The sequence below is a fragment of the Crocuta crocuta genome, unplaced genomic scaffold (assembly GCF_008692635.1).
Source record: "Crocuta crocuta isolate KB4526 unplaced genomic scaffold, BGI_CrCroc_1.0 scaffold139, whole genome shotgun sequence".
Classification (NCBI taxonomy): domain Eukaryota; kingdom Metazoa; phylum Chordata; class Mammalia; order Carnivora; family Hyaenidae; genus Crocuta; species Crocuta crocuta.
The window spans coordinates 9,344,474-9,368,139 of NW_027533258.1; the positions used below are offsets into that span (position 1 = coordinate 9,344,474).

Consider the following 23,666-nt stretch of genomic DNA (forward strand, 5'->3'; position numbering starts at 1 on the left):
CTCCCTCTCTCTCTAACCCTCCCCTGCTCGCGCTGTCTCTCTCTCTCTCCTAGAAATAAATAAAACATTAAAAAAATTAAAAAAATAATTAATATAGAATATAGATTCCTAGGCCCCTCCCAAGACCTGCGACGTCCTAAGGCAGGGTTTAGCCATCTGCATCTGTGATCCGTTCTCCAGGTGATTCTGGAGAAATCTGAGACCTTCCGTCCTGGTCTGCCCATTCATCTCGCCCAGAAACTGTACCGGGGGCCATTCAGCAGTCAGCCAGCCTCAGCCGGGATCCTCCTCTTGTCCGGAAGCTCCCTACCTTCAGAGAGGGCTCTCCACGGGAGGTCTTAACGAGGCCACAGTGGTCTCCAGACCCGTCCCCAACCCAGCTGGCCTCTGTCCCAAGAACGTGCTTCAGTCCCCCAGCAATATGTCCCCTATGGAACTGGACACAACTCTCCAGTGTGGACTGACCAGAGCAGAGGCTGCCGGCCCCTCCCTCCCTGAGCTGGAAGGTGTGGTTCCAGGCATATTATTAGCACCCATTCCTGTCATCATCAAAATCCTAGAGTAGGTAAGATTTTCCCCATTTTTCAGAGAAGCCACTGAGGCACAAAAGGATTAAGTCATTTACCCAAAGGTACATGGCACCTTCTCTTTATATAAACACAGCAAGGGTGAATGCTCGGACAGTGTCTTCATTTCCCAGAGCTCTTGACGATCAAATACCATAGTGTAGACACTCCTGGCTAATGTACCTGTGCCGTCAACCTTTCCTGATTGCTAATTCCCGTCTGCCTGTCAAAACTTGACATCCCTATGTCCCACTGTCTCAGGGGCAGTACACACACACACACACACACACACACATTTACACACACATATGTATACGTAATTTTTAAGATTGAATTCTTATTTTGGAGCACAAAACCAGGGCGGGGCGCCAGGGCAGCTCGGTAGGTTGAACCTCCGACTCTTGATTTTGGCTCAGGTCATGACCTCACCGTCATGGGATTGGCTTCACGTTGGGCTCCGTACTGGGCATGGAGGCTGCTTGGGATCCTCTCTCTTTTCTCTCTCTCTCTCTTCTCTCAAAAAACTGGAAAACTATGGAAATGAATATCTGTGCATTCAAATAATTTCCAAAGTCAAGCTTCATGGCAGGGCCAATGGAAGAGATTTGGGCGCCCCGGGAGCTCTCTGGTACTCCAAAGTCATATCACATTAGTCTAAAGACAGCCAGCCTGGGGGCACCTTGGTGGCTCAGTCTGTTAAGCATCTAACTCTTGCTATCAGTCAGCCCAGGTGATGATCTCTCAGTCGTGAGATTGGGCTCCAATGTGAAGCCTGCTTGGGATTCTCTCTCTCTCTCTCTCAGAATAAATAAATAAACATTAAAAAAAAAAAAAAGACAGCCAAGCCTGGCTCAGTCCCTTCTCCTGGGGACACACAGGGCATTGATGATAAGTATTCGTGTCTCCTTTTCCGAAACCCCCAGAAGCCATAGGCAGAGTCACGAATCATACTACCCATGGGACCCCTGGCGATGCTCATGGAAGGAGAGACATTTGGGGAGACCTCTGGGATTAGAGCTGCAAAATCAAATATAGGATGCCCAATGAAATCTGAGTTTTAGACAACAGATAACTTTTTCAGTACAAGTAGGTCCCAAATACTGGACAGAGCATACTTCTCCTTAAGGAAGTGGTTGTCATTTACCTGAAATACACATTGGCCCTGGGCGCTCTGCATTCCCACTTGCTAAATCTGGGACTGCCTGGAACACCTCACCTTCAGCTCCTCGGGAGAGAACACAAGTGAGTGTTGTGACAGTCATCCCTGGGTGACCCTGGGTGAGGTGGCCGGGTGCACCGCCTTGACCAAGGCCATGATTAGACATGGTCAAAGTCAAGGAGGGGTCACTGTGGTGCACCCTATGAGATCACACTCATACTTGACTGTATCTTGGATACAGGAAGTTCCTTTTTCTCAGAAGAAAATTGAGAGAGAGAGACAGAGACAGAGAGAGATAGTGACAGAGTGTGAGCATGGGAGAGACAGAGAGGAAGACATAGAATCCAAAGCAGGCTCCAGGCTCTGAGCTGTCAGCACAGAGCCCCACACAGGACTCAAACTCACGAACTGTGAGATCATGACCTGAGCCGAAGTCGGACACTCAACCAACTGAGCCACCCAGGTGTCCCAGAAGAAAACCACCTTCTTGAGGCGCCTGGGTGGCTCAGTTGTTTGAGCGTCCGACTTCGGCTCAGGTCATGATCTCGCAGTTCGTGGGCTCGAGCCCCGCGTCGGGCTCTGTGCTGACTGCCAGCTCAGAGCCTGGAGCCTGTTTCCGAATCTGTATCTGCCTCTCTCTCTGACCCTCCCCTGCTCATGCTGTCTCTCTCTCTCTCTCTCAGAAATAAATAAAACATTAAAAAATATTTATATAAAAAAAAGAAAACCACCTTCTTGAGTACTTGGCCCCCAGTCCTGACAAAACTACCAGGGAATCCTTCAAATGCTTTCCAGTGCCCTCCACCCCCTTGCTTTATCCCTGCCTTGTTCTTGATAATTTTTTCTGATCACAAAAGCAACACACATTCAGGGGGAAACGTCAAATATCACAGAAATGTAGAAGTTAGAGAGTCCCTTCAGAGATCACTACTATCAAGTTTGATGCGTCTTACTCCAGATTTTTCTCTATACAAAATTACACAATTTCCATAAGTAGAATCATGTTGTACAGAGTGTCCTGAAACTTACCTCCATTTCCCACCGTGTCAGGGATTTCTTTCTCTTTATCCCCGTGGTGTTTGGCGGGCGGGGGAGCTCTGAGCCCCTTTGAGTGTTTGATGAATGGCAAAGGCATGTGAGTACATCACGCCAGTATTTGTATATTACTTTGGGCGTTGCAGCCGTACTGAGGCTGATCCGACCCCTTCACTCTGTGCGTGGCAGGGAACAGGGGTCTGTGGGGGGGAATCACTGAAATGGGTCCAGGAGGGTGAAGGACCACAAAGATAAATTTCTTTAAAAAAATTCATTTTAATGTTTACTTATGTTTGAGTGTGCGTGGGGCACGGGCAGAGAGGGAGACACAGAATCCGAAGCAGGCTCCAGGCTCCGAGCTGTCAGCACAGAGCCCGACAATGGCGAGATCATGACCTGAGCTGAAGTCTGACAGTTAACCGACTGAGCCCCCCAGTCATCCCAAAGATACATTTCTCACTGTTGGGAGGGGGAGACCCACCTCCAGGGAGCCTCACCCAAAAGGGTCCTGGGTCCCAGCTTCCGAGGTCAGACCTCACGCCTGTCTTGAGCACCCGCCCCTGGGCTCCTCCTCAGACTGGGGGCTCCTCTCCCAGCATCCTGTCGAGGTCACCTGACTCCAGAAACTGCCAACCCCCCCTGGGCAACGCCAAGAGCCTCCTGGCCTCAAACGGGTTGGGCGACATTCACGTCCCTTCTCTGTCCTCCCGACCTGCTCAGTCATTAGGAAATGCCTCCGCGGCGGCTGTCACGGTGACAGCAGCAGGAAGCCGTGCTGCCTGCCCAGCACCTGGGGGTGGCTCAGATCTGCTCCGCGGAGGACGCGGTGGGGAGGCGGACGCCGCTCCCCCTGGTCCCGGGCCACAGTGAGTCTGGGGGACTGGCTGGGGGCGGGGAAGGAGAGATCCAATGAGCTTCAGTCCCGGACTGAAACTGAGTGGCACAGGGGTGTGGGAGTGTGGGAGCGTGTGTGCATGGGTGTAGTGTCTAGGGGTGGGGCGGTGGTCACAGCTGAGGCCATAGGGTCTCGCTTCGGAACACCAGGAGGGAAGCCCAGCTGCCTACAGTGTCTCCACCTCACAGGCTCATTGTCCCGAAGTGGGGCAGGCGGGCAAGCCGTGGGCTGGCAGCCCCCGCATCAGTCCTCGCCGTGGGCTGCATCCGCGGGTGAAGCCGGGCACCGGGGCATCAGGAAGCCAGCTCCCCTTGGGCCAGCCTCACAGGTGGCTGGGGAGACAGCCCTGTCTAGAGTCACTCCAAGGAGGGTCTTTACCAAGGTGATGCGAGTCTCCTCTCCTTTTTCAACCACTTTACGAGGGAGGCTAGGCTGGTATTTAACACACACAACCGGATCCTGGAACTCTCAGAAGGTATTTCCAGCCACGGGTGTTTGTTAAATCGGGCTTTCTGCAGGGGTGTGAGGGCTGGGCCTCCCCTCCCACCACCCTGCTCTCTGTTGACCAAGGTCTGGACTGCCCTCCAGGAAGGCACATCCAAACCCTCACCAGAGGCGGCGGAATGTAGCATCCCGGGGCCCCCCTGTCCTGGCAGTATGGCTTTGAACGAGTTCCTGAAGCCCTGAGCCTCAGTCTCCTCATCTGTAGAATGGAAGTAATACCTACCTCCCTCAGTTGTTGTGAGGATTACACGAGGAAGAGATGTAATACGCCAAGCACGTAATTAGTGTTCAATAAACGGTCGCTGTTATAATTATTTATTATTAGCTCGATACTGGTCCCACCTTGCCTGGGAAGACTTTCCACCCCTACTCTTCCCCACAGGTTCCTAAAGGACCAGCGGGGATGCCTTCGGGCATATAATGCCTTCCATTGTTATCGAGCTAGTTTGTGCCCACACCAGAGCAAGTGCCTTGAATTTCTTTGGCCGCCCTCACCCCGGCCCCAGCACCCCCAGCACAGAGTCAGGCGCAGGAGAAGAACTCAAGGAATAATGAAATGGACTTAAGAGAAAGGGAGGGACGCAAGGAGGGAGAGGGGAGGGAAAGACCGAGGAAGGGAGGGGAGAAGGAGGTGGGGACGGAGGGTGGCACTGTCCAGGCGTGAGTGACGTGGCTCTCCTGGAGCACAGGAAGGAGAAAGGGTTGCCCAGGGAGGCCATCAGTGGGGACCTGGGCTTCTGCACCCCTGGATCCCTTTTACTTTTCCTCAAACTCCACTGAAAAGTAGAGGCTCTCCTCCCCCCTCCCCTGCTCATGTCAGAGAGGATTGTGCGTCCCAAACTAAAGAGCTACTCACCCAACTCATCAATCGATGCTAATAATGTTCTCTATATCATCTATGGGATCTCCTCTCTCTGTGTCTGTCTCTCTGTCATCTCTCCCTCTCTGTCATCCTCCCTGGTGGCCTCAGCCAGGTCACTTTTCCTTCTCTGGACCTGGTCTTCTCCCTTATAAAATTAGATTTAACTTGTGGTCATTTCCAAAATACCAGACACATCCTCAATGACCTCAAAAGTCCTTCCTTCCCCTCACATTCTCTTAACTATCTGCTTTAATTCTCTTGCATACCTTGGTGCCTACTTCTCAGTGACCCAAACAACTTCAGCTATTAATCACCATTCCTCCTTTTTTAAAAAAATCTCTTTTTCAAGAACATTTATAATGTCCCCTGAGCTCTGAAGTTTCATGAAGGACTTTCTTGATCTTGCTGATCTCCAATGTCAAAGCTTAGTACCTGGCATGCAGAAGGAGCTCAAGAACTATTTGTTGAATAATTGGGTGGGTGGATGGATGGATGGATGGATGGATGGATGGATGGATGGATGGATGGATAAATGGAAGGATGGAAGAATAGGTGGATGGGTGGGAGGCTGGGTGGGTGGATGGATGGTTGGATAGATAGATGGATGAGTGGATGGATTGAAGGAAGGATAGGTGGATAGATGGATGGATGGATGGATGGATGGATGGATGGATGGATGGATGGATGGATGGATGGAAGGAAGGAAGAATAGGTGGATGGGCAGATGGGTAGATGGATGGATGGACAAGTGGACAGGTGGATGGATGGATGGAGTTGCCACCATATGCCTGTGGGGGTTGTGAAATGCAGGGAGACTTGTTAGTAGTTGGTTAGCTTAAGAGGATCATGGCCATTCTTGAGAATAATCCACACTTTAGACATTTGCAAATGTGTTAAGAAACAAAAATGACAGAGACACATTTGAATCATCACCTTAGTTGCTATCTATTGCCCATCACTTCCCTAATCTCCCCTTGAGCCTGTTGCCCAGTCCACCCCATCATCTCTTCATCATCTTGTACAGCTATTCTAATTTGACAGGAGCTGACCTCTGTCAGGGATGTGTGTTAATTTTAGTCATCTATATAATAAGGAACAACTGGGGCGCCTGGGTGGCTCAGTCAGTTAAGCGTCCAAGGTCAGATCAGGTCACTATCTTGCAGTCCGTGGGTTCAAGCCCCACAGTAGGCTCGTGCTGAGAGCTCAGAACCTGGAGACTGTTCGAATTCTGTATCTCCCTCTCTCTCTACCCCTTCCCCACTCGTACTCTGTCTCTCTCTCTCTCTCAAAAATAAGTAAACATTAAAAATTTTTTTTAATAATAATGAACAACTCATGAGGAGTGGGGGAGGGGAGGCAGATGCTAGGGGCTGAGAGGATTTGGCCTGTCTCAGCAATGACATCTCCCACTTGCTAAGCACGTAGCGTGTGCCGGACTCTTCCTTCACATTAGCTCACTTAACGCTCTGAACAACTCTGAGTGAAAAGCAGCACTGTTAACCGCAACTTCCAGATGGGGAACAGGGTAAGGTCAAACAATTTGCCTGATGCTATACAGACGGTAATGGGTGTATCAAGGATTTGAACTCCATTCCAGAGTCTGAGCACTTGAAATCCTCACCCAGCCTGGGGGCCGCATTGATCCCCCAGAGACCAAAGCTTGCAAACCTCTGAAAAGATTTTGGGGCTACCTCCAGGGCCCCAGCTCCCCCTTCCCACCTTCACCTAGTTTCGCTCCTTATACCTGATGGGACATTTTCAACTTGGCGAAATACATTTGGAACCAAGCCAAGAGAGGAGAGAGATTCCAGAAGATTTATGATTTGAGAAACTATAGTCTTTTCTAATAACTGATCTTGTTCCCATTATGGCATCTCTTGGTGGTGGGGACTTCCACAGAGTTCCGCTTGTCAGTGTGTCCAGATGTCTTTTGTCTAACTCACTGATAGAAGAAAACATCAAGATGGGTGATCACAGGTCCTTCCCACGAGGCTGGTCTAGATGAGCTTAGGCTACCCAGTTGCAATGCAGGAAACTTGTCAATGAGGAACCCTGAACTTCACCATCCACCCGAGTAGGTGTTTCCCTTCAAAGTCAACATTTGAGAAGCTGTGTCCTTAATCCAACAATTCCGCCATTTCCGAGAACATCTTTGGGGGCTCTGGTTTGCTCTCAGATACCATTTAAAACCCGCCTTGCTCCTTTATGGTGACTCCCTATCTTTAATTTTTTCAAATTATTTTTTAAGTTTATTTTGAGAGAGTGAGCAAGCAGGGGAGGGGCAGAAAGAGACGGAGAGAAAGAGAATCCCAAGCAGAGCTGGCAGCGTCAGCGCAGAGCCCGATGCGGGGCTCCACCTCATGAACTGCGAGATCATGACCTGAGCTGAAACCAAGAGTCAGCCGTTCAGCGACTGAGCCCCCAGGCGCCCTCGGTATCTTGGATTCCAAACAGCATCATACCACCTGATCATTCATGCACTTTCTCACCAGGTCTGGCTCCAGGTGACCTGTGGCCCTTTCCAAAATACCAGACAGATCCTCGAAGGATGAAAATCGGCCTTTACCAAGGTTAATCAGAAGGCTCTCTCGCTGCCTCAGGCGGCCCAGGAAGAATTTGAAGAATGAGTGGGCTGTGGCAGGTGGACGTGGGAGCCCACAGCTCTCTGCCGTGACTACACAGAGGGCCAGAGGGCACTTGGATGTGTAAGTTCTGAGCTTTATTTTCAAAACAGTCATTGCTTTATAGCCACGCTTAGCACAGAGAGGAATGCAGTGCAATGGCTGGAGACCATCCAGTGGCTCAGTCAGTCCGGGAGCCGGGAGAGAGAGGAGCAGCAAAGGATCTTCTGGAAAACAGCCACTCTAGATACAGGCTGAGTGGGGGGGGGGAGGGGGGACGGAGAGCATCTGCTTAGCTGCCTGCTTCCCCCAGGAAGTGGGTCCCCCTGCCTTCACATCTGGCATCAAAGCAGGAAGAGGGGAGGTGGTGACCTCACCATGCATGCTTGTCATGGTTGGGGTGAGAGATCAAGGAGGCAACGCCTTCATCGCAATCCACGCCCCTCCTTGCAGAGTCTCTCGCTGTTGGGGTTCCTCCTTACCTGTCTCCCCATCCTTCCAGAAATGCTCCCTCATCTCCTCCTGAGGGGCTTGGGCTCCAGATCTCAGACTCCAGTGAGGAAGAGGAGGAGGAGGGGCAGAGGAGGAAAGGACAGAGCGGGGGACAGCAGGGGTGCGGGAGGGACTTGGGAAGCAGGGAAAGGCCCGGCGCTCACAGCCCTTCCCTCCGCAGCTAAAGCCCTGCCTGGGCGCACCGGCCATGTCAGAAGGCGAGAGCAAGGACAGCTCGGGCAGCGAGTGTCCCGTGTGCTACGAGAAGTTCCGTGACCTGGACGGCGCCAGCCGCACGCTCAGCTGCGGCCACGTGTTCTGCCATGACTGCCTGGTCAAGTACCTGCTCTCCACGCGCGTGGACGGCCAGGTGCAGAGGACCATCGTCTGCCCCGTCTGCCGCTACGTCACCTTCCTCAGCAAGAAGAGCTCCCGCTGGGCCTCCATGCTGGACCGGGGCTCCCAGACCTTGGCCGTGCCCGTGGGCCCCCCGGCCGCCTCCCCCACGGCCTGGAGNCTGCCCCGGCGCGGCCTGGGGGAGCTGTTGGAGGCCTCGCCAGCCCCCAGCTCCCGCCGGGCCTTCTGCTGCCGCTCTCGGGCCCTGCTGCTCATCACCCTCATCGCCGTGGTGGCCGTGGTGGCTGCCATCCTGCCCTGGGTGCTGCTGGTGAGGAAGCAGGCCTGAGAGCCGCCCTGGGCTGACAGGGGCCTGGATGGCCACCCTCACCTCTCACTTCCGCAGGGCAGGGGCTGGGGAGGCAGGGGCTGAGCTCTGGGCCCAAACGGGCACCGCCAGCTTCCCGGCCAGCGTCCAGCACGTGGTGGAGGCCCCTCAGGAGCCACAGCTGTGCCCCCCACCCCCCTGGTGGGGGCTGGTGGTAGCCTCAGTAGATACTGCCCCTCCCCCAGGCTGGTCCTGAGCAAAGTGGAAAGATGGTGGGTCCCCCTTGCTGCGGGTCACCAGCCCTGAGCGCCTTCCTTATCTGCCTTCAGGTGACCTCCCTGAAGCCAGGTGGGGCTCCCAGGTGGCTGGATGGGGGCCCAAGGGCAGACGCCTCCAGGTCAGAATCGCCTCCCCCCGGGGCTCTGTAGTTTGCTGTCAGCAACAATCAGAAGAGCAGTTTCCCCAAATCTCAGCAACCACCCTCATGGCCGCCGTCCCACCTCCCAGATTCTCCTGAACCCCAAGTCACCAGCCTGGAAGGCCTTCCCGTGGGGGGAGGAGCTGATCTCAGGGGCTGTGACCCTGGGGGCCCCTGGGGAACGTAACAGAAAAGGGGGGCTGTGGCCGAGGCTGGCGGATGGGCCCGCAAACAGAGTCAGAGGCCTCGGCAAGCCCCGCAGGCCCATGAATGGCTCAAAGTTTGAGTCTTGGGGTTCTCAAGGGTGGACTGGCAGGCGGGGAGAGCAGGGAAGCCTGATGGCCCAGACTGGAGTCAGCGGAGAACTATGCGGGCAGATTAACCCCTGAGGGTTCCTGCCGCCTCCCAGCCAGCCCAGGGCCTCCTCCTGACCCAGCCACTCATTAGAGGCCACACCAGCCGGGCCAGTTTCCCCGGGCGGATTCCCGGCCAGGCCGGGCTGGGCGAGGAAGGGTGGGGAAGCCAAGCAGCTGGGTTCATCAGGGACTCCACAGTCTCAGCGAATGCTGAGCCCAGGTGCCACGGATCCCTGTCCCCGGGCTCCGGGAGGGCCACTCGGACTGGGTCTCGCCCTACGTCAACGGGCCATAATCTTAACAACAAAAAGTCTCAGCTGCGCTCTCAGACAGGCGGTGGTTCACACCCCAGATGTGCCGAGAGCTAAGTCCAAGTTCCCCCCGCCCCGCCCCCAACCTACACCCCTCTCGGCAAAGTTCGCTATCTGTGGGGAAAGAAATAACACCCTCCTTCTTACCTTAGTTCCCCAATCCCTGTGGTGGGGTCCATTTGGGGACCACCGCGGAAGGGCTCCACCCTATAGGGGATATTGGGGAAGCAGGGAGGGCTGATTTTAAACACTTATGGACTTCTTTCTGCTCTTTTCCAGATTCAGGAAGAGCATAGGTGCTATTGGGTTGGGGCGGGGGGAACAGGTGGATTCATGGGCCCCGTATTTATTACAAGACTAAAAATGCTAAATTTACAAAGACTCTCATGAGTCTGATTTCTTTAAGCCCGGCCAGGCTGCTTTCAACAGCGTCATTCAGTTTCTGGGGACTTGTCTCTAGTCTTTTCTGATTCCGTCGGTTTTGCCAAAGGCCAATTTCAAAAACAAAAAACACAAAAAACTGTAGCGCTTTCATATCGTTCATCCAATGGTGACTCGTAGCTGGCACTTCTTTTATTTTCCAAGAATGTCGGAAGCTATTTTTTAAATAAAGGTATATATTTTCTCAAAGAGTCCAAAGACACTGCCAATGCATGTGGGGGGCTCTGAGCTTGGACGTTTCAGGGAAATTCACATTAGATGAAAGAGTTGGAAAATACAAAGGCCCATAGGACTCAAAAACAACAGCCACCCTTGTGATAGAAATGCAAGTGAAAACTCTCGTGGTGTGTGTGCCAATTTTCACCTATTAGACTGTCAGACCCTGATCAAAAACAATTTTTTTAATGTTTATTTATTCTTAGAGAGACAGAGCGTGAGTGGGGGAGGGGCAGAGAGAGAGGGAGACACAGAAGCGGAAGCAGGCTCCAGGCTCCGAGCTGTCAGCACAGAGCCTGACGCAGGGCTCAAACCCACGGACCGTGAGAACTCATGACCTGAGCCGAAGTCGGACGCTTAACTGACTGAGCCCCCCAGGCGCCCCTCAAACCCTGATTTAAAAGCCCACTCTGCTGCCCAAGCTGAGGGCAAGCAGGTAAGGTGGCTGGGATGTATTTTGGTAACAAACCCTAGGAAGGGAAATTTGATGTCCCTTGTCAAAATGTCCACTTTGACCCAGCGAGTCCTATTCTAGAAATCTATCCTATAGATACATGTGCAGAGATGGGCAGTGACTCCACACCGTGTTCTATACTTGTAGCTCTGTCACCACCAAGGATTGGAAAAACACTGCATGACAATCAACAGAGGTCTGGTTTTAGAACACAGGGTCCAGGGACTCCCGTAGCTGTAAGATCACAGGGAAAGGGTCTATGGACCCATATAGAACGTCCCCGCGGTATGCTGGGAAAAAGAAGGTATGGAACGCTGGGGGACCTGGGGAAATAAGAATTCCCATTCCTGTCTGCTTATTTATGCATCAAGAAGCTGGGATCAGAAAACTAGTAACAGTGAAGAACAGTGGACGGGGGTGAGAAAATGGCCGAACAGGGGGGAGATTTTTCCCTTTCTCTTTGATACTTTTTGAACCAAGCAAATGTACTACTTACTCAAGAATTAACTTGAAAAATGTTAACACAGGGGTGCCCAGCTGGCTCAGTCGGTAGGGCGTGTGACTCTTGATCTCGTGGTTGTGAGTTCGAGCCCCGTGTCGGACTCCGCGCTGACAGCTCGGAGCCTGGGGTCTGCTTCGGATTCTGTGTCTCTCTCTCTCTCTGTCCCTCCCCCACTCACGCTCTGTCTCTGTCCCTCAAAAACAAATAATAAAACATTACAATTTTTTTAATAAAATCTTTTTTTAAAAATGACATTAGATGCCAACGATATGTTCAGGGCATGTACCTGTCTGGCCCCGAAAACATTTGACAGCTGCCGGACTACCTGGCCTGTGGCTTGAGGGTGTCAGCTACTGCCTCCGTGGGGCTGGTTTGTCTGGTTAGAGGTGTGACATCTTATGCTGAACAAGCACACCAGGAAGGAAGGTAAAAAGCTTACTATCTGACTCAGTGTTTCTTAGTTCCTATGGATCTCTTCGGGCCGGATCATTTGCTGCGCTTGTTTTGATTTTTCTCTACCCTTCCTTTCCTTTGTCAAGTGAAAAGCTTTGGCTTAGAGTAACCACCCTGAGATCAGCGCAGTACAGGGAGATGCCATTAGATAAATAAACAGATGGACAGACGGATGGATGCCTGGGATTACACATGAACTGTTCCCCCTCTCTATGTCCCCTTGTCCAGGGCCATGCCTCTTAGACACACACACACACACACACACACACACACACACACACACACACACACAAATCTTATTGCCCTAATCTAATTGTAGTTATTCATCAATCAATGGCAGTAAATGGAAATTATATCACATTTGACTATCTTCCAAATGCAAGAGCAAAGCAATCTATACAATGTAGCCACCTGTGGAAATCCTAGTCACCTGCCTTGAATACATATATGTCACCTAATCTGGCTCAGGCTGACCGTTCTTCCATCTCAACCTTTTGATTCACGCTATCTGATTTCATCTATTTAAAATTTTTTTAATGTTTTATTTATTTCTGAGAGAGAGAGAGAGAGAGAGACAGAGTGAGCAGGGGAGGGTCAGAGAGAGAGGGAGATACAGAATCAGAAGCAGGATCCAGGCTCTGAGCTGTCAGCACANAGCAGGGGAGGGTCAGAGAGAGAGGGAGATACAGAATCAGAAGCAGGCTCCAGGCTCTGAGCTGTCAGCGCAGAGCCCGACGTGGGGCTCAGACCCATGAACCGTGAAATCATGACCTGAGCCGAAGTTGGACACTTTAACCGACTGAGCCCCCCAGGCGCCCCTGATTTCATCTATTCGACCTATATTTCGACCCAGTGGATCGCCTCTGGGTGGCCACACGTATTTCTCGGTCTTCCCTATCAACATGAATGCCTTTTAATTACATCAGCAGTTCCTCTTGTAAAACAGATTTCTGCCAACATTTGGCATTCCTGAATAATAATTTCCAAATGCCTTTTTTTAAATGTTTACTCATTTTTGAGAGAGAGAGAGAGAGAGAGAGAGAGTGTGTGTGTGTGTGTGTGTGTGTGTGTGTGAGCGGGGGAGGGGCAGAGAGAAAGGGAGACGCAGAAACCCCAATAGGCTCCAGGCTCCAAGCTGTCAGCATAGAGCCTGACATGGGGCTCAAACTCAGGAGCCATGAGATCATGACCTGAGCCAAAGTCAGACGCTTACCTGACTGAGCCACCCAAGCACCCCCAGGTGTCTTTAATTCAAAGAAAAAGACTTAAAGCTTATTTCCCGTCCTTATACACACCTGAATAAAAATGATGCGCTTGTTTTAGGGATAAACTACTTAACTCTCATTGGTCTATTTATGTATAAGAATGCTCTTTAGGGGCACCTGGGTGGCTCAGTCAGTTAAGCTTCCAACTCTTGATCTTGGCTCAGGTTGTAATCTCATGGTTCATGGGATCAAGCCCTACATCCGGCTCTGCACTGACAGTGACGAGCGTGCTTGGGATTCTCTCTCTCCTTCTCTCTCTCTGTCCTTCTTCCAGTTGTGTTCTCTCTCAGAGTAAACTTTAAGGGGCACCTGGGTGGCTCAGTCAGTTAAGCATCCGACTTCGGCTCAGGTCATGATCACACAGTTCATGGGTTCGAGCCCCGCATCGGGCTCTGTGCTGACAGCCAGCTCAGAGCCTGGAGTCTGCTTTGGATTCTGTGTCTCCCTCTCTCTCTGACCCTCCCCTGCTCATGCTGTCTCTCTCTGTCTCTCTCTCTCTCTCTCAGAAATGAATAAAACATTTTTTAAAAATAAATAAATAAACTTTTAAAAAGAATGATTTTTAAAGCACATATCCTGTTTTAAAAGCATTAATAAAATTTAAGACTCATGCAAAAAAAAACCCCACCTTTTAACATATACTTGCAGAGTCTAGCCTTACCAAGCAAGCTTAAGGATCCATCTATTTCTAGTGAAAACTCGGGTTACGGCTGCCAGGAGCCTGGGCACCCACAGAGGATCTCTGCGCCCCTGAGATTCCTTTCTGTGACCTCCACCTTCGGCGAAGCCCACAATGGCGCTGTGGCTCACCTCGCTTCTCTCTCTGACTTCCTCATCAGCCCAGATGTTCTTTTTTGGCCCCAAACAACCTTGCCCATCCCCACCCTCTCCCTCATCCTCTGTTTACCTGGTGCAAATGGACGCAGCAACTGATTCACAACACAAACTATTAGCAGTTCCGACAACTGGTGGCTGGTCAAAGCCTCTGGGCTTTGCGTGGGTGGTTCCCTCAGCCCAAAACACACTTCCCCACCCTTGTCTACCAGGAGAATGCCCACCTAGCTTTCCAGAAACAGTCCAAGGGTTCTCTGGCCCCAGCCTCGGTTAGAACCCCATCACCTTCCCAGGCACACTTTAGTATGCATTTGTTGACATGGCCATTTCTTCCTTCCCGTGTGCTCCTTGAGGGGAGGCTAGATCTTACTGATCTTTTTTCTTTTGAGAGAGAAAGAGAGAGAGAGCTCACAAGTGAGCGAGGGGCAGAGGGAGAAAGAGAGAATTGGGGCTCACCCAAAGCAGGGCTCGAGCTCACCCCATGTGGGACTCGAACTCACAAACTGTGAGATCATGACTTGAGCCCAAGTCAGATGCTTAACGACTGAGCCACCCAGGCGCCCAATCTAACCTATCTTTGTGTCTCAGTGCCTGGCATAGGATTTGGTAAAGAGTAAGTTAGAGAAATATTTGAAGGATGCATGAGCGAAGGCAGGCAAGCAGGAAGCAAGGAAGGAAAGAATAAATGGGATGGCTTGGTATCTAAGAAAAAAAAGTTTAGTCCAAGGGGCTTAGATGTGGAGTCTGGATGGCTTGTTTGTTTTAGGACTTCACAAAGACCAGCTTCCAAAGGACCCAAAAGAGTCAGTTTAAAAGGAACATTTGCAGGGCGTCTGGGGGCTCAGTTGGTTAAGGGTCTGACTTCAGCTCAGGTCGTGATCTCACTGTCCATGGGTTCAAGCCCTGCATCAGGCTCTGTGCTGATGCCTCAGAGCCTGGAGCCTGCTTCCGATTCTGTGTCTCTCTCTCCCCACTTTCTCTCTCTCTCAAAAATAAATAAACACTAAAAAAAATTCTTTTAAAGGAACTTTTTCAAATCATGTAAGAGGCACATAAGGGGGGTTGGGGGAGCCAGGCTAGGTGCTCAGAGGACCGGGCAGGGCGGAAACAAGACATTTATGCAGATAAACAGCCTCTTCAAGCAGGCTTCCAGCATCTGTGCACACAATTTGTACCCTGGCATTCCTCACACCATACAAAGTGGTTATGCTGTCCAGATGGTGGCTTGAAGGTTTAATCTCGATGACTCAGTGCTGCATGGGTTGGGGGGGGGTAAGGAGGCCTTAGAGGGAAGGGTGTCAGCAGTGAGGGATGGGGAGGAAGAGAAAACAGTAAAGGGCTTTGTGGGACGAGAGGAAGAGGCTAGGCGAGACCCAAAGAAAAGGGGTTAAGGAAACTTGTAAGAACAATGAGAGAGAGAGGGTGAGTCCATGAAGACCAGAAAGGAAGGCAAAGTAGGAAGGCAGGAGCCTTCAGGGCTCCCTGTAACTTTCAGCCACCAAATCAAATTCAGCTCAGCCCTGGAGCCCCCTGGGCTTTTCTCTGAAGGCGTCCTCACTGCAACCACAGGGACCTGGCTCCTGGAGACAGCTCATCATGCCTGTATACTCACACCCCCAAGCCTCCCTTCCAGCTCTGGAGCGAATTTTAATATCCTTCAAAACTCAGCCAAGGGTGATCTCACCCCAGAAGTCTTCCCTGACCCCAGAGCTCTGTCCTATCCCTGAAGCACAGAAAGGGTGGCTGGCTCACCCTGGGGCCTGTGATTGCGGGTTTCGCTATTTCTCTCTCCTCTAAGACGGTGAGTTTCCTGCAGGCAGAAGGTTTGACCAGTTTTGTTCTGTAGCTCCAGTGTCCCGTTTTAGGGATGGCTTGCAAACTATGATCCATAAACATTCGTTGAAAAGAATTGTAGGGGCTCCTGGATGGCACAGCCAGTAGAGCGTGTGCCCCTTGATCTGTGGTCGTGAGGTCGAGCTTCAGGTTTGATGTAGAATTTACACGGAAAGGAAAGGAAAGGAAAGGAAAGGAGAGAAAAGGAGAGAAAAGAGAAAAGAAAAGAAGAGAAAAGAAAAGAGAAAACAAGAGAAAATTGTAGTAGAGATACTCTATCTGAATTTTTCAGTTCGAAATAAAATCCGGGGCTGTTTACCTTACAGCCCATTTAAAGCACAACTTTTTTAAAAATCACAAAAACACAGGTTCTTTACTGATTCTACCCTGGCCCCTCAACGTCATGGTTTCTTGCAATTTGATGACCAAATGGAGTCCTAGAAAGTGGGACCATATAGGGAAGGGACTGGGGAGCACCTAGCGGGGCCTTCCATAACCTATGGGTTCTACAAAACGTGTACAAGTTCCTCCCACTCCTCTGCGGCTCAATATCCCCATCTGTATAATGGGAACAATAATAGTGTACCAGCATCACAAGGCTGTTTGGTGGATTAGAGTTAACAATGTACAAGGGAGGGGAAGAGCGTTTCCAGGACGCCACGAGCTCACTCAAGCTCACTGTGTCTTAGGAATTATCATGAAATGCGGACATTGCATCATTCATTTATTGACAATGCATTATCCATTCCACAGAAACCAATCCCCTACTGGGGACGCGGCAGGCAGGACATCCTGCGAGAGCCGCCCCCCCCCCCCCCCCGCCCCCCACTGCAGGCTGCCCCAGAATCCGCTTGCAGGGGAGCGCACCCCCTCGCCCTGCTTCCATCAGACCCTGAACCCGAAGACCACACGCAGTACAATTCAGAAAGGGGGGCNACCCCCCCCCGCCCCCCACTGCAGGCTGCCCCAGAATCCGCTTGCAGGGGAGCGCACCCCCTCGCCCTGCTTCCATCAGACCCTGAACCCGAAGACCACACGCAGTACAATTCAGAAAGGGGGGCAGCGCTCCGCTTGCAAAGGCCTCCTTGCAAGGGCGCTGTCGGACCGGCACCCTCTGGCATCACCTTCGAGCTCGTTAGAAACTCAGGTTCAATCTCCTTGCGCCGGGCGGGGGCGGATCGCGGGTCCCAGCAGGGGCCAGGTCTCGGGCGGGCCTCAGGACGCCCGCGCCACGGGCCCGGGGTGGGGGCTCAGCGGGGTCCACGGAACCGAGGTCGCCAGTGGCCACCAGGCTAATGGGGCGCCTGCTCCCTCACCACCCTCGGGGACAGTCACACCCTGAGCAGTCCCCGCCCCCGGGACCGCGCCTACCTAGAGAACGCAGCTGCAGAACCCAGACCTCCCCGGGGGAGGTACCAGGCCCCGAAAAGGGCAGTTTTGCAGGTCCCCGCAGGTCCCCTCCTAGCCGCTGGGGGACACTACTTACCAATTTCTTTCCCAGTTTCCTCTTCTCGTTCAAACCCAGCGCCTCTCTCGCGCCAAGAGACGATCGGTCTCGCGAGATCTCTCGCAAACTTACAGAACCGGAAGTGGCGTGGAGCTCTCTTCCCTTTTGCGGCCATCGCTGGAGCTGCGGCGGGTAAGGTTTCCCCGGCCGAGCGCGAGTAATCCGCGGCCATCGGTTTGCGGGCACGTTGTCTTTTGGCCCTGGGGGCCCGATGCTCTCCCGGTGAGCGAGTAGCACCGAGGGAGAGGGGCTGGGATAGTCCCCAGCCTCTCTACCCGTCACTCCAGGGGCGGCCGGCTCGGGAAGGGAGAAGGAGAGGGGTTTGGGAACTCGGAATCGGAGCCCGGCGAGGAGGGGTTCTGCGCAAATGGATCAAGTCTAGTCAGTGTAGTTTCTTAAAGAAGAGCCTCGAAATACCTTTGGCAAAGCCAGGGAACTTGCAGGCCGTCCTCGCTCCTTAGAAGGCTTTTTGGGACCCGAGATGTGCGGCACTTCCCGGGTTTGGGGAGGACGGAGCTAAATGTGTTCACGTTCAAGTTGGTAGTGTGTTGGCGTTGGTCTTTGTAAAGCGTGGTGTTGTAATTGAATATTGAGATGTCGGTTCATTTTGCCTTCATCAGAGATAAAAGTCCTGTCTTAAGTTCCTTACCCGGTATTTCAGGCGCTTGGAGGCTGTGAACCAACAGCTTAACTAGGCGCGCCTGGGGGCGCTCAGTGGGTTAAGCGCCCGACTTCGGCTCAGGTCATGTCTCACAGTTCGTGGGTTCGAGCCCCGCATTGAGGTCTATGCTGACAGCTCAGAGCCTGGAGCCTGCTTCGGATCCCAGGTCTCCCTTTTCCTCTGCCCCTTCCCAGCTCGCGCTCTGTCTCAAATGAATAAACGTTGGGGCGCCTGGGTGGCTTAGTCGGTGAAGCGTCCAACTTTCGCTTAGGTCATGATCTCACAGTTCGTGGGTTCGAGCCCCGCATTGAGGTCTATGCTGACAGCTCAGAGCCTGGAGCCTGTTTCAGTCTGTCACTCCCTCTCTCTGACCCTCCCTGCTCACGCTCTTTCTCTCTCCTAGAAATAAATAAAAAACATTTTTTAAAAAATGAATAAACGTTAAAACTATTTGTCCCATGAATGAATCTATAGAAAGCATGACAGGTTTTGTGGGTCTTTTGGACGTTCAAAGATGGAATTGCTGGAAATGCCACTTGTTGGGACGCTAAGTGAGATTTTGAGCGTTTAAGGATTTATACCTCTTTTCACTCTCTTCAGCCAACATGAAGTTCAATCCGTTTGTCACCTCTGACCGGAGCAAGAACCGCAAAAGGCACTTCAATGCCCCTTCCCACATTCGCAGGAAGATTATGTCCTCCCCTCTTTCCAAAGAGCTGCGGCAGAAGTACAACGTTCGCTCCATGCCCATCCGGAAGGACGACGAAGTACAGGTACGCGCTGTGCCCGCGTCGCCGCGGCAGGTACCCGCACGCCTGCCATGAGGAGGGCTCGCCTCCTGAGAAGGACGCGCCTGGGACGTTGCTCCCCAGGGCAGGATTGCACGAGGGACCCACGAACCCAAACAAGAAAAAGCAGCGGTTGTCCCGAGCATCAGAAGGAGGAAAGCTGGTGGGGGACCAGAGCGTTACTTTGTGGTTCTCTTTTCCTCGGCGTGGTTGGTCGTTGACGAGGCAGCAGAGGGTCCAGATACAGGGGCTGGAAGTGAACCATCGTCTCCGATGGTTTTGCGCATTTCCCGGTGATTAACTCGTCACATCTGTTTAAGTGAACGTCTTTGAGAACGTTTCTTAGCTGGGACCCGCAGCTGTTGATTGCAAGAGTCAGGCAGCCTCTAACGCAACTCCCCTGTCCCCCGTATTCTCCGATGAGGGTAGTGCCCAAGTGGTGCCCAGCTTCGGGGCTGGCGCTAGAATTGCCGCTGGATTTGGGGGGTGGCTTTCTTTGCGTTTGAGATCACGTTCACGCGAGGAAATGTGGATCTGGAAGGAAAGCTCAGGGTGTCTTTCGGAAACGCTTTGGGTTGCTTCCTGGCAAACAGGATCGCCAGGGCTCCCAGGTAGGACGCTGTTAAACTTTGGGGAAGAATTGGGTCTTTTCCCCACATGTATTTGCCAACTCTGGCACCGGGTGGGACACCTGAGCGGGTTTTGAATTGCATCTTGTGGCCTCCTGCTTCCTTTGAGATGGACTAAAGGTCCTTCCATCACCTGGCTACAGAAGGCCGAGTGGGCTCGCTTTTAACCTCCTAGCAAGCCCACCACTGCTTGAGGACCATCAGTTCATGGATGATGCATCCTCCTTCACGAGGTGTAGATGGTGGCAGGGTTTATTTGCCGGTTAATTAAAGCCGGAGAGAATTGCACTTTTCCAGTAACTCTTCCATCTTTCAAAACCGAAGGGTCTTACGGGTCTGAGCATTTACATGATTTCCCTTTCCTGACTTACTTTTCTTAATATTTCTGTTGTCCGTGCATTTGCATTCAGGTGGTGCGGGGACACTACAAAGGTCAGCAGATTGGCAAAGTAGTCCAGGTTTACAGGAAGAAATACGTCATTTACATTGAACGGGTACAGCGAGAGAAGGCGAACGGCACCACCGTCCACGTGGGCATCCACCCCAGCAAGGTGCGTGTTTCTGACGATGCTTGAGGGACGGAAACGACAGCGAGTGTTGGCAGGTGGAGTTGCTTGTTTGCAGAGCAATCCCATGGAAATAGAATCTCCTGGTTTGAGAGCTTCCAGAAATCAGTCTTAGAGCAGATTCCGTATTTGAATGGCATCCAGGAAACAAGTCTAAAAAGTTTTATGAGATGAAGTTGTTTTTAACACTGTGTATATGTAATGTACCGTTTGGTCAGAAGTGATCAGTAAAGTGATTGGCCTGACAACAAAACTTAAAATCAAGAAATGGAATAATTTTTACTTTATTTTTTAATGTTTGTTTATTTTGAGAGAGACAGGAGGGGAGAGGGAGAGACGGAGAATCCCAAGCAGGCTCCAGGTTGTCCGTGCAGAGCCCATTGTGGGGCTCCAACTCACAAATCGTGACGTCTGACCTGACCTGAAATCAAGAGTCCAATGCCTACCCGACTGAGCCGCCCAGGCTTCCCGGTTTTGGGTTTTGGGGTTTTGTTTTGCTTTTTGACAGATTTTATGTTGCTATCATAAATCTGTTTTTCAGGGCCGCCTGGGAGGCTTAAGCGTCCGACTTCAGCTCAGGTCATTATCTGTCTTATGGTTCGTGGGTTCGAGCCCTTGTCAGTGTCTGTGCTGACAGCTCAGAGCCTGGAGCTTGCTTTGGATTCTGTGTCTCCTCTTTGTTCCTCCCTTGTTCGCTCTTGCTCGCTCAAATAAACATAAAAAAATTCTTTTTAATTTAATCTATTTTTCAAATTACAGGAAAGCAGTAAGACTGATGTGGTGAAATTCCTGCATGTCTTTCACCTGAAATTCACTATGACTATTTCCCCGCATTCTCTTTACCCCTCTTCCCTACCCCCAGTGGATTACAAGTGTCCTGACATGTCCTTGAATTATTTGAATACGTAACGTATCTCCTGGGAGCAAGGACTTTCCCGTTTCCCGACCTTCGCCAGTCCTGCGTTTGATCACTGGTAGATCACCGATTGTCCTGGTCACGAATCCCGTGAGAAATTCCTGGTCTTTTCCAGGTAGCACAGCCCAGGACATACCCCTTCCTTTGTTGGGGCTCAGTGATCATCTCTTTAGTTCAGTCTGGGGACTTCACACAAATCTAAGGGCATATTTATTTTGAGGGAGAGAATCCTACGCAGGCTCCACACCGTCCGGGCAGAACCCAGTGTGGGGCTGGAACTCCTAAACTGAGATCATGACCTGAGCCTAACTCAGGCGTCAAGTGCTTAACTGACAGCCACCCAGGTGCCCCAGAGTGGCCTTTAAGACCTTACTCGATCCCCTCACCAGCTGCTTGTAGCGGCCACTCTTCCCCGTCTAGTCGGCCGGCCGCCGCGCTCCCACCACCGAGCTGCTCCCAGCCTGTGTGCTGTTGGCATCACCTGGTCGCCTCAAGAGTTCAGGTTCCGGTCGGGTGCGCTGAGCCAGCCGGCAGCCGGGGTCTGTGTGACAAGCCTCCAGCTGATTCTGAGACACGCTTAGGATTGAGAAAGATGCATATATAAACCTTTCAGGTTCTTCTGCCTTTGGATCTCTGCACTTGCTGTGATTTTACCAAAATCACTCTTCAATTTAACCCCCCCTTTTTTTTCAGGTGTTTGTCTTTTTTGTTTTTTATTGGAATCTATTGGGTGCCTGGGGGGCAGAGTTCAGTATATTTGACATAATGTGTAAATTCAAGGTGTGTGTGATGTTAGTTCAATAGATTTATAAACGGTGGTGTGATTGCCATTGTAGCAATAATGTACCTCGGTCATGGTACGTAGCTGTCCTCATTAGTAATTGGAGTAACTGAGTCTTGGTTTCTTAGCAGGTTGGTGATTTTGATAGAGTATTGTGTACAGGTCACTGTGCTTTACTAGAAGTTTGTACCCTTAACATCTGTCCTGTCTCTCATCCGTCCCTTGGCGACCACCATTTCATTCTCTGGTGTTACAATTCCACATGTAAGGGAGCCACACAGTATACAGGTCTCTGATTTCTCTCACCATAACGCGTTCAAGGTTTCAAGTGTCTGAACTTGGCCTTACTGGTAGGGCCTTGTTTGGTCACGTGTGACGTGGCGCCGGTTCGCCAGCATTCCTTAGCCTCCCTGTGTTGCTCTGCCTTTCTCTAGGTCAGAGCCTGACATACATTCACTTAGTTTGTTTTCTAACCCGCCCCCCCCAATACTAAAATGCAAGCTCTGTGACAGCGGAGATTTTTTTCGGTCAGACGCTGTGCTTGCAGAGCTGCTTCAGTGCCCTTTACCCCCTTTTCCCTCCCCTTCCTTCATGAAACTAAACTTTATCATAATCTGGAGGTTTAACAATTAGATCTGTTGAAACGAGGTCTGTGCTGCGGTTTTGTGGGCTGAAGCCTGGGGGCGGCTGCATCTCTGCCTTGAGCATTCGGAGGTTATGATAGAAACAAGCGCGGATGGCTTGGTGAGCTTGTGAAACCGGTAACTGTTCAAGGCTTAGAAGTGTTTTTATTTTTCTGCAGGTGGTTATCACCAGACTAAAACTGGACAAAGACCGCAAAAAGATCCTCGAACGCAAAGCCAAATCTCGCCAAGTAGGAAAGGAAAAGGGCAAATATAAGGAAGAAACACTTGAGAAGATGCAGGAATAAAGTAATCTTAAGTACGACGTGAAATAAAAAAACTGTTATAATAAAACGATGTGGTGCTTGGAGACACTACCTACTTCACGGGGGACCTGTTTTCAGGGAAGTTAGGTGGCGTTTGCCTCTGAAGGCCAGCTGCCCCTCTCTTGTGGCTTGATTTACTGTCTGGGTTTTTCCATTGGAGCATCAGTTGTTTTAACGATTGGCATTTAAGAATATTCTAAAGTCAGGACTGATAAGGTAGTGATTACCCCCCACCCACCCCAGTTGAGTCCATGCCAGCTGTGTGGCTGGAACTCAGCCCTGAGATCAAGAGTCACTCTGCATGCACTGAGCCAGCCCAGCGCCCCTCTTCATGTTTACAGCAGGCAGTACTGGGGGGACATCATGGCTCATTAAGAGGCCTAGGTAGGCAGCTACCTGGGAGCCTGCCTCTTGAAACAGTCTCACTCCAGTTACGCTAGGTGAGCGTCTATATAGTAGTAGCCTATTTTTTTTTAATGGTTTATTTCTGAGAGAGACTGGGCAGGGGAGGGTCAGGGAGAGAGGGAGACACATAATTTGAAACGGGCTCCAGGCTCTGAGCTGTCAGCACAGAGACCGATGCAGGGCTTGAACCCACGAACCGTGAGATCGTGACCTGAGCCGAAGTCGGACACTTAACCGACTGAGCCATTCAGGCGCCCCAACAGAACCCATCTTTAGGTTGCGGTTTTAAGTAAGCGCTGTCCGTCTGCGACGCGGGTTCTCAGGACTCCATAAATAGGCGGTCAGTGTAGACACGTGCGCCTCTGCCCTCGCTCACTGGACATGAAGTTTCTGGACGCGGAACGATGAATGCGGCTTCGCGAGCTGCAGGCTGTGCAACAACGTGGGCGAATAACCGCCTTGCCGCGGCGGCCCGGGCTCCGTGGCTTGCGCTGCCAAGGTCACGGGCATGCGGCCCTCGCGTATCCCCAGTCCCCGCGACTTCCCAGCGAGGGGCCGGGTAGGACCCGAGCGTGGAAAGGGT

General features: G+C 51.6%; 3 protein-coding genes across 4 annotated transcripts in view; all 3 read left to right on the forward strand.

Moving 5' to 3' along the window:
- Positions 1-8,342: 8,342 nt before the first annotated feature.
- Positions 8,343-8,819, forward strand: RNF222 (ring finger protein 222). The gene has a single exon (XM_077746547.1). It carries the CDS (start codon positions 8,343-8,345, stop codon positions 8,817-8,819), a length of 477 nt encoding a protein of 158 aa, XP_077602673.1.
- An 8,623-nt stretch (positions 8,820-17,442) lies between these two features.
- On the forward strand, positions 17,443-22,706 carry RPL26 (ribosomal protein L26). 2 transcript variants are annotated; one of them, XM_077746798.1, is made up of 4 exons: positions 17,443-17,520; positions 18,650-18,822; positions 19,877-20,017; positions 22,532-22,706. In XM_077746798.1, exons 2-4 carry the CDS (start codon positions 18,655-18,657, stop codon positions 22,658-22,660), a joined length of 438 nt encoding a protein of 145 aa, XP_077602924.1. In that variant the 5' UTR covers positions 17,443-17,520; positions 18,650-18,654; the 3' UTR covers positions 22,661-22,706. The 2 variants fall into 2 exon arrangements, with proteins under 2 accessions (XP_077602924.1, XP_077602925.1); XM_077746799.1 differs by lacking the exon at positions 17,443-17,520 and adding an exon at positions 17,586-17,610.
- Positions 22,707-23,491: 785 nt separating this feature from the next.
- The window catches only part of KRABD2 (KRAB domain containing 2), a 6,187-nt gene continuing 6,012 nt past the window's right edge, over positions 23,492-23,666 (forward strand). Inside the window, exon 1 of the mRNA XM_077746730.1 lies at positions 23,492-23,642. Coding sequence (XP_077602856.1) covers positions 23,492-23,642 — 151 coding nt within the window. The remainder of the gene's footprint in view (positions 23,643-23,666) is intronic.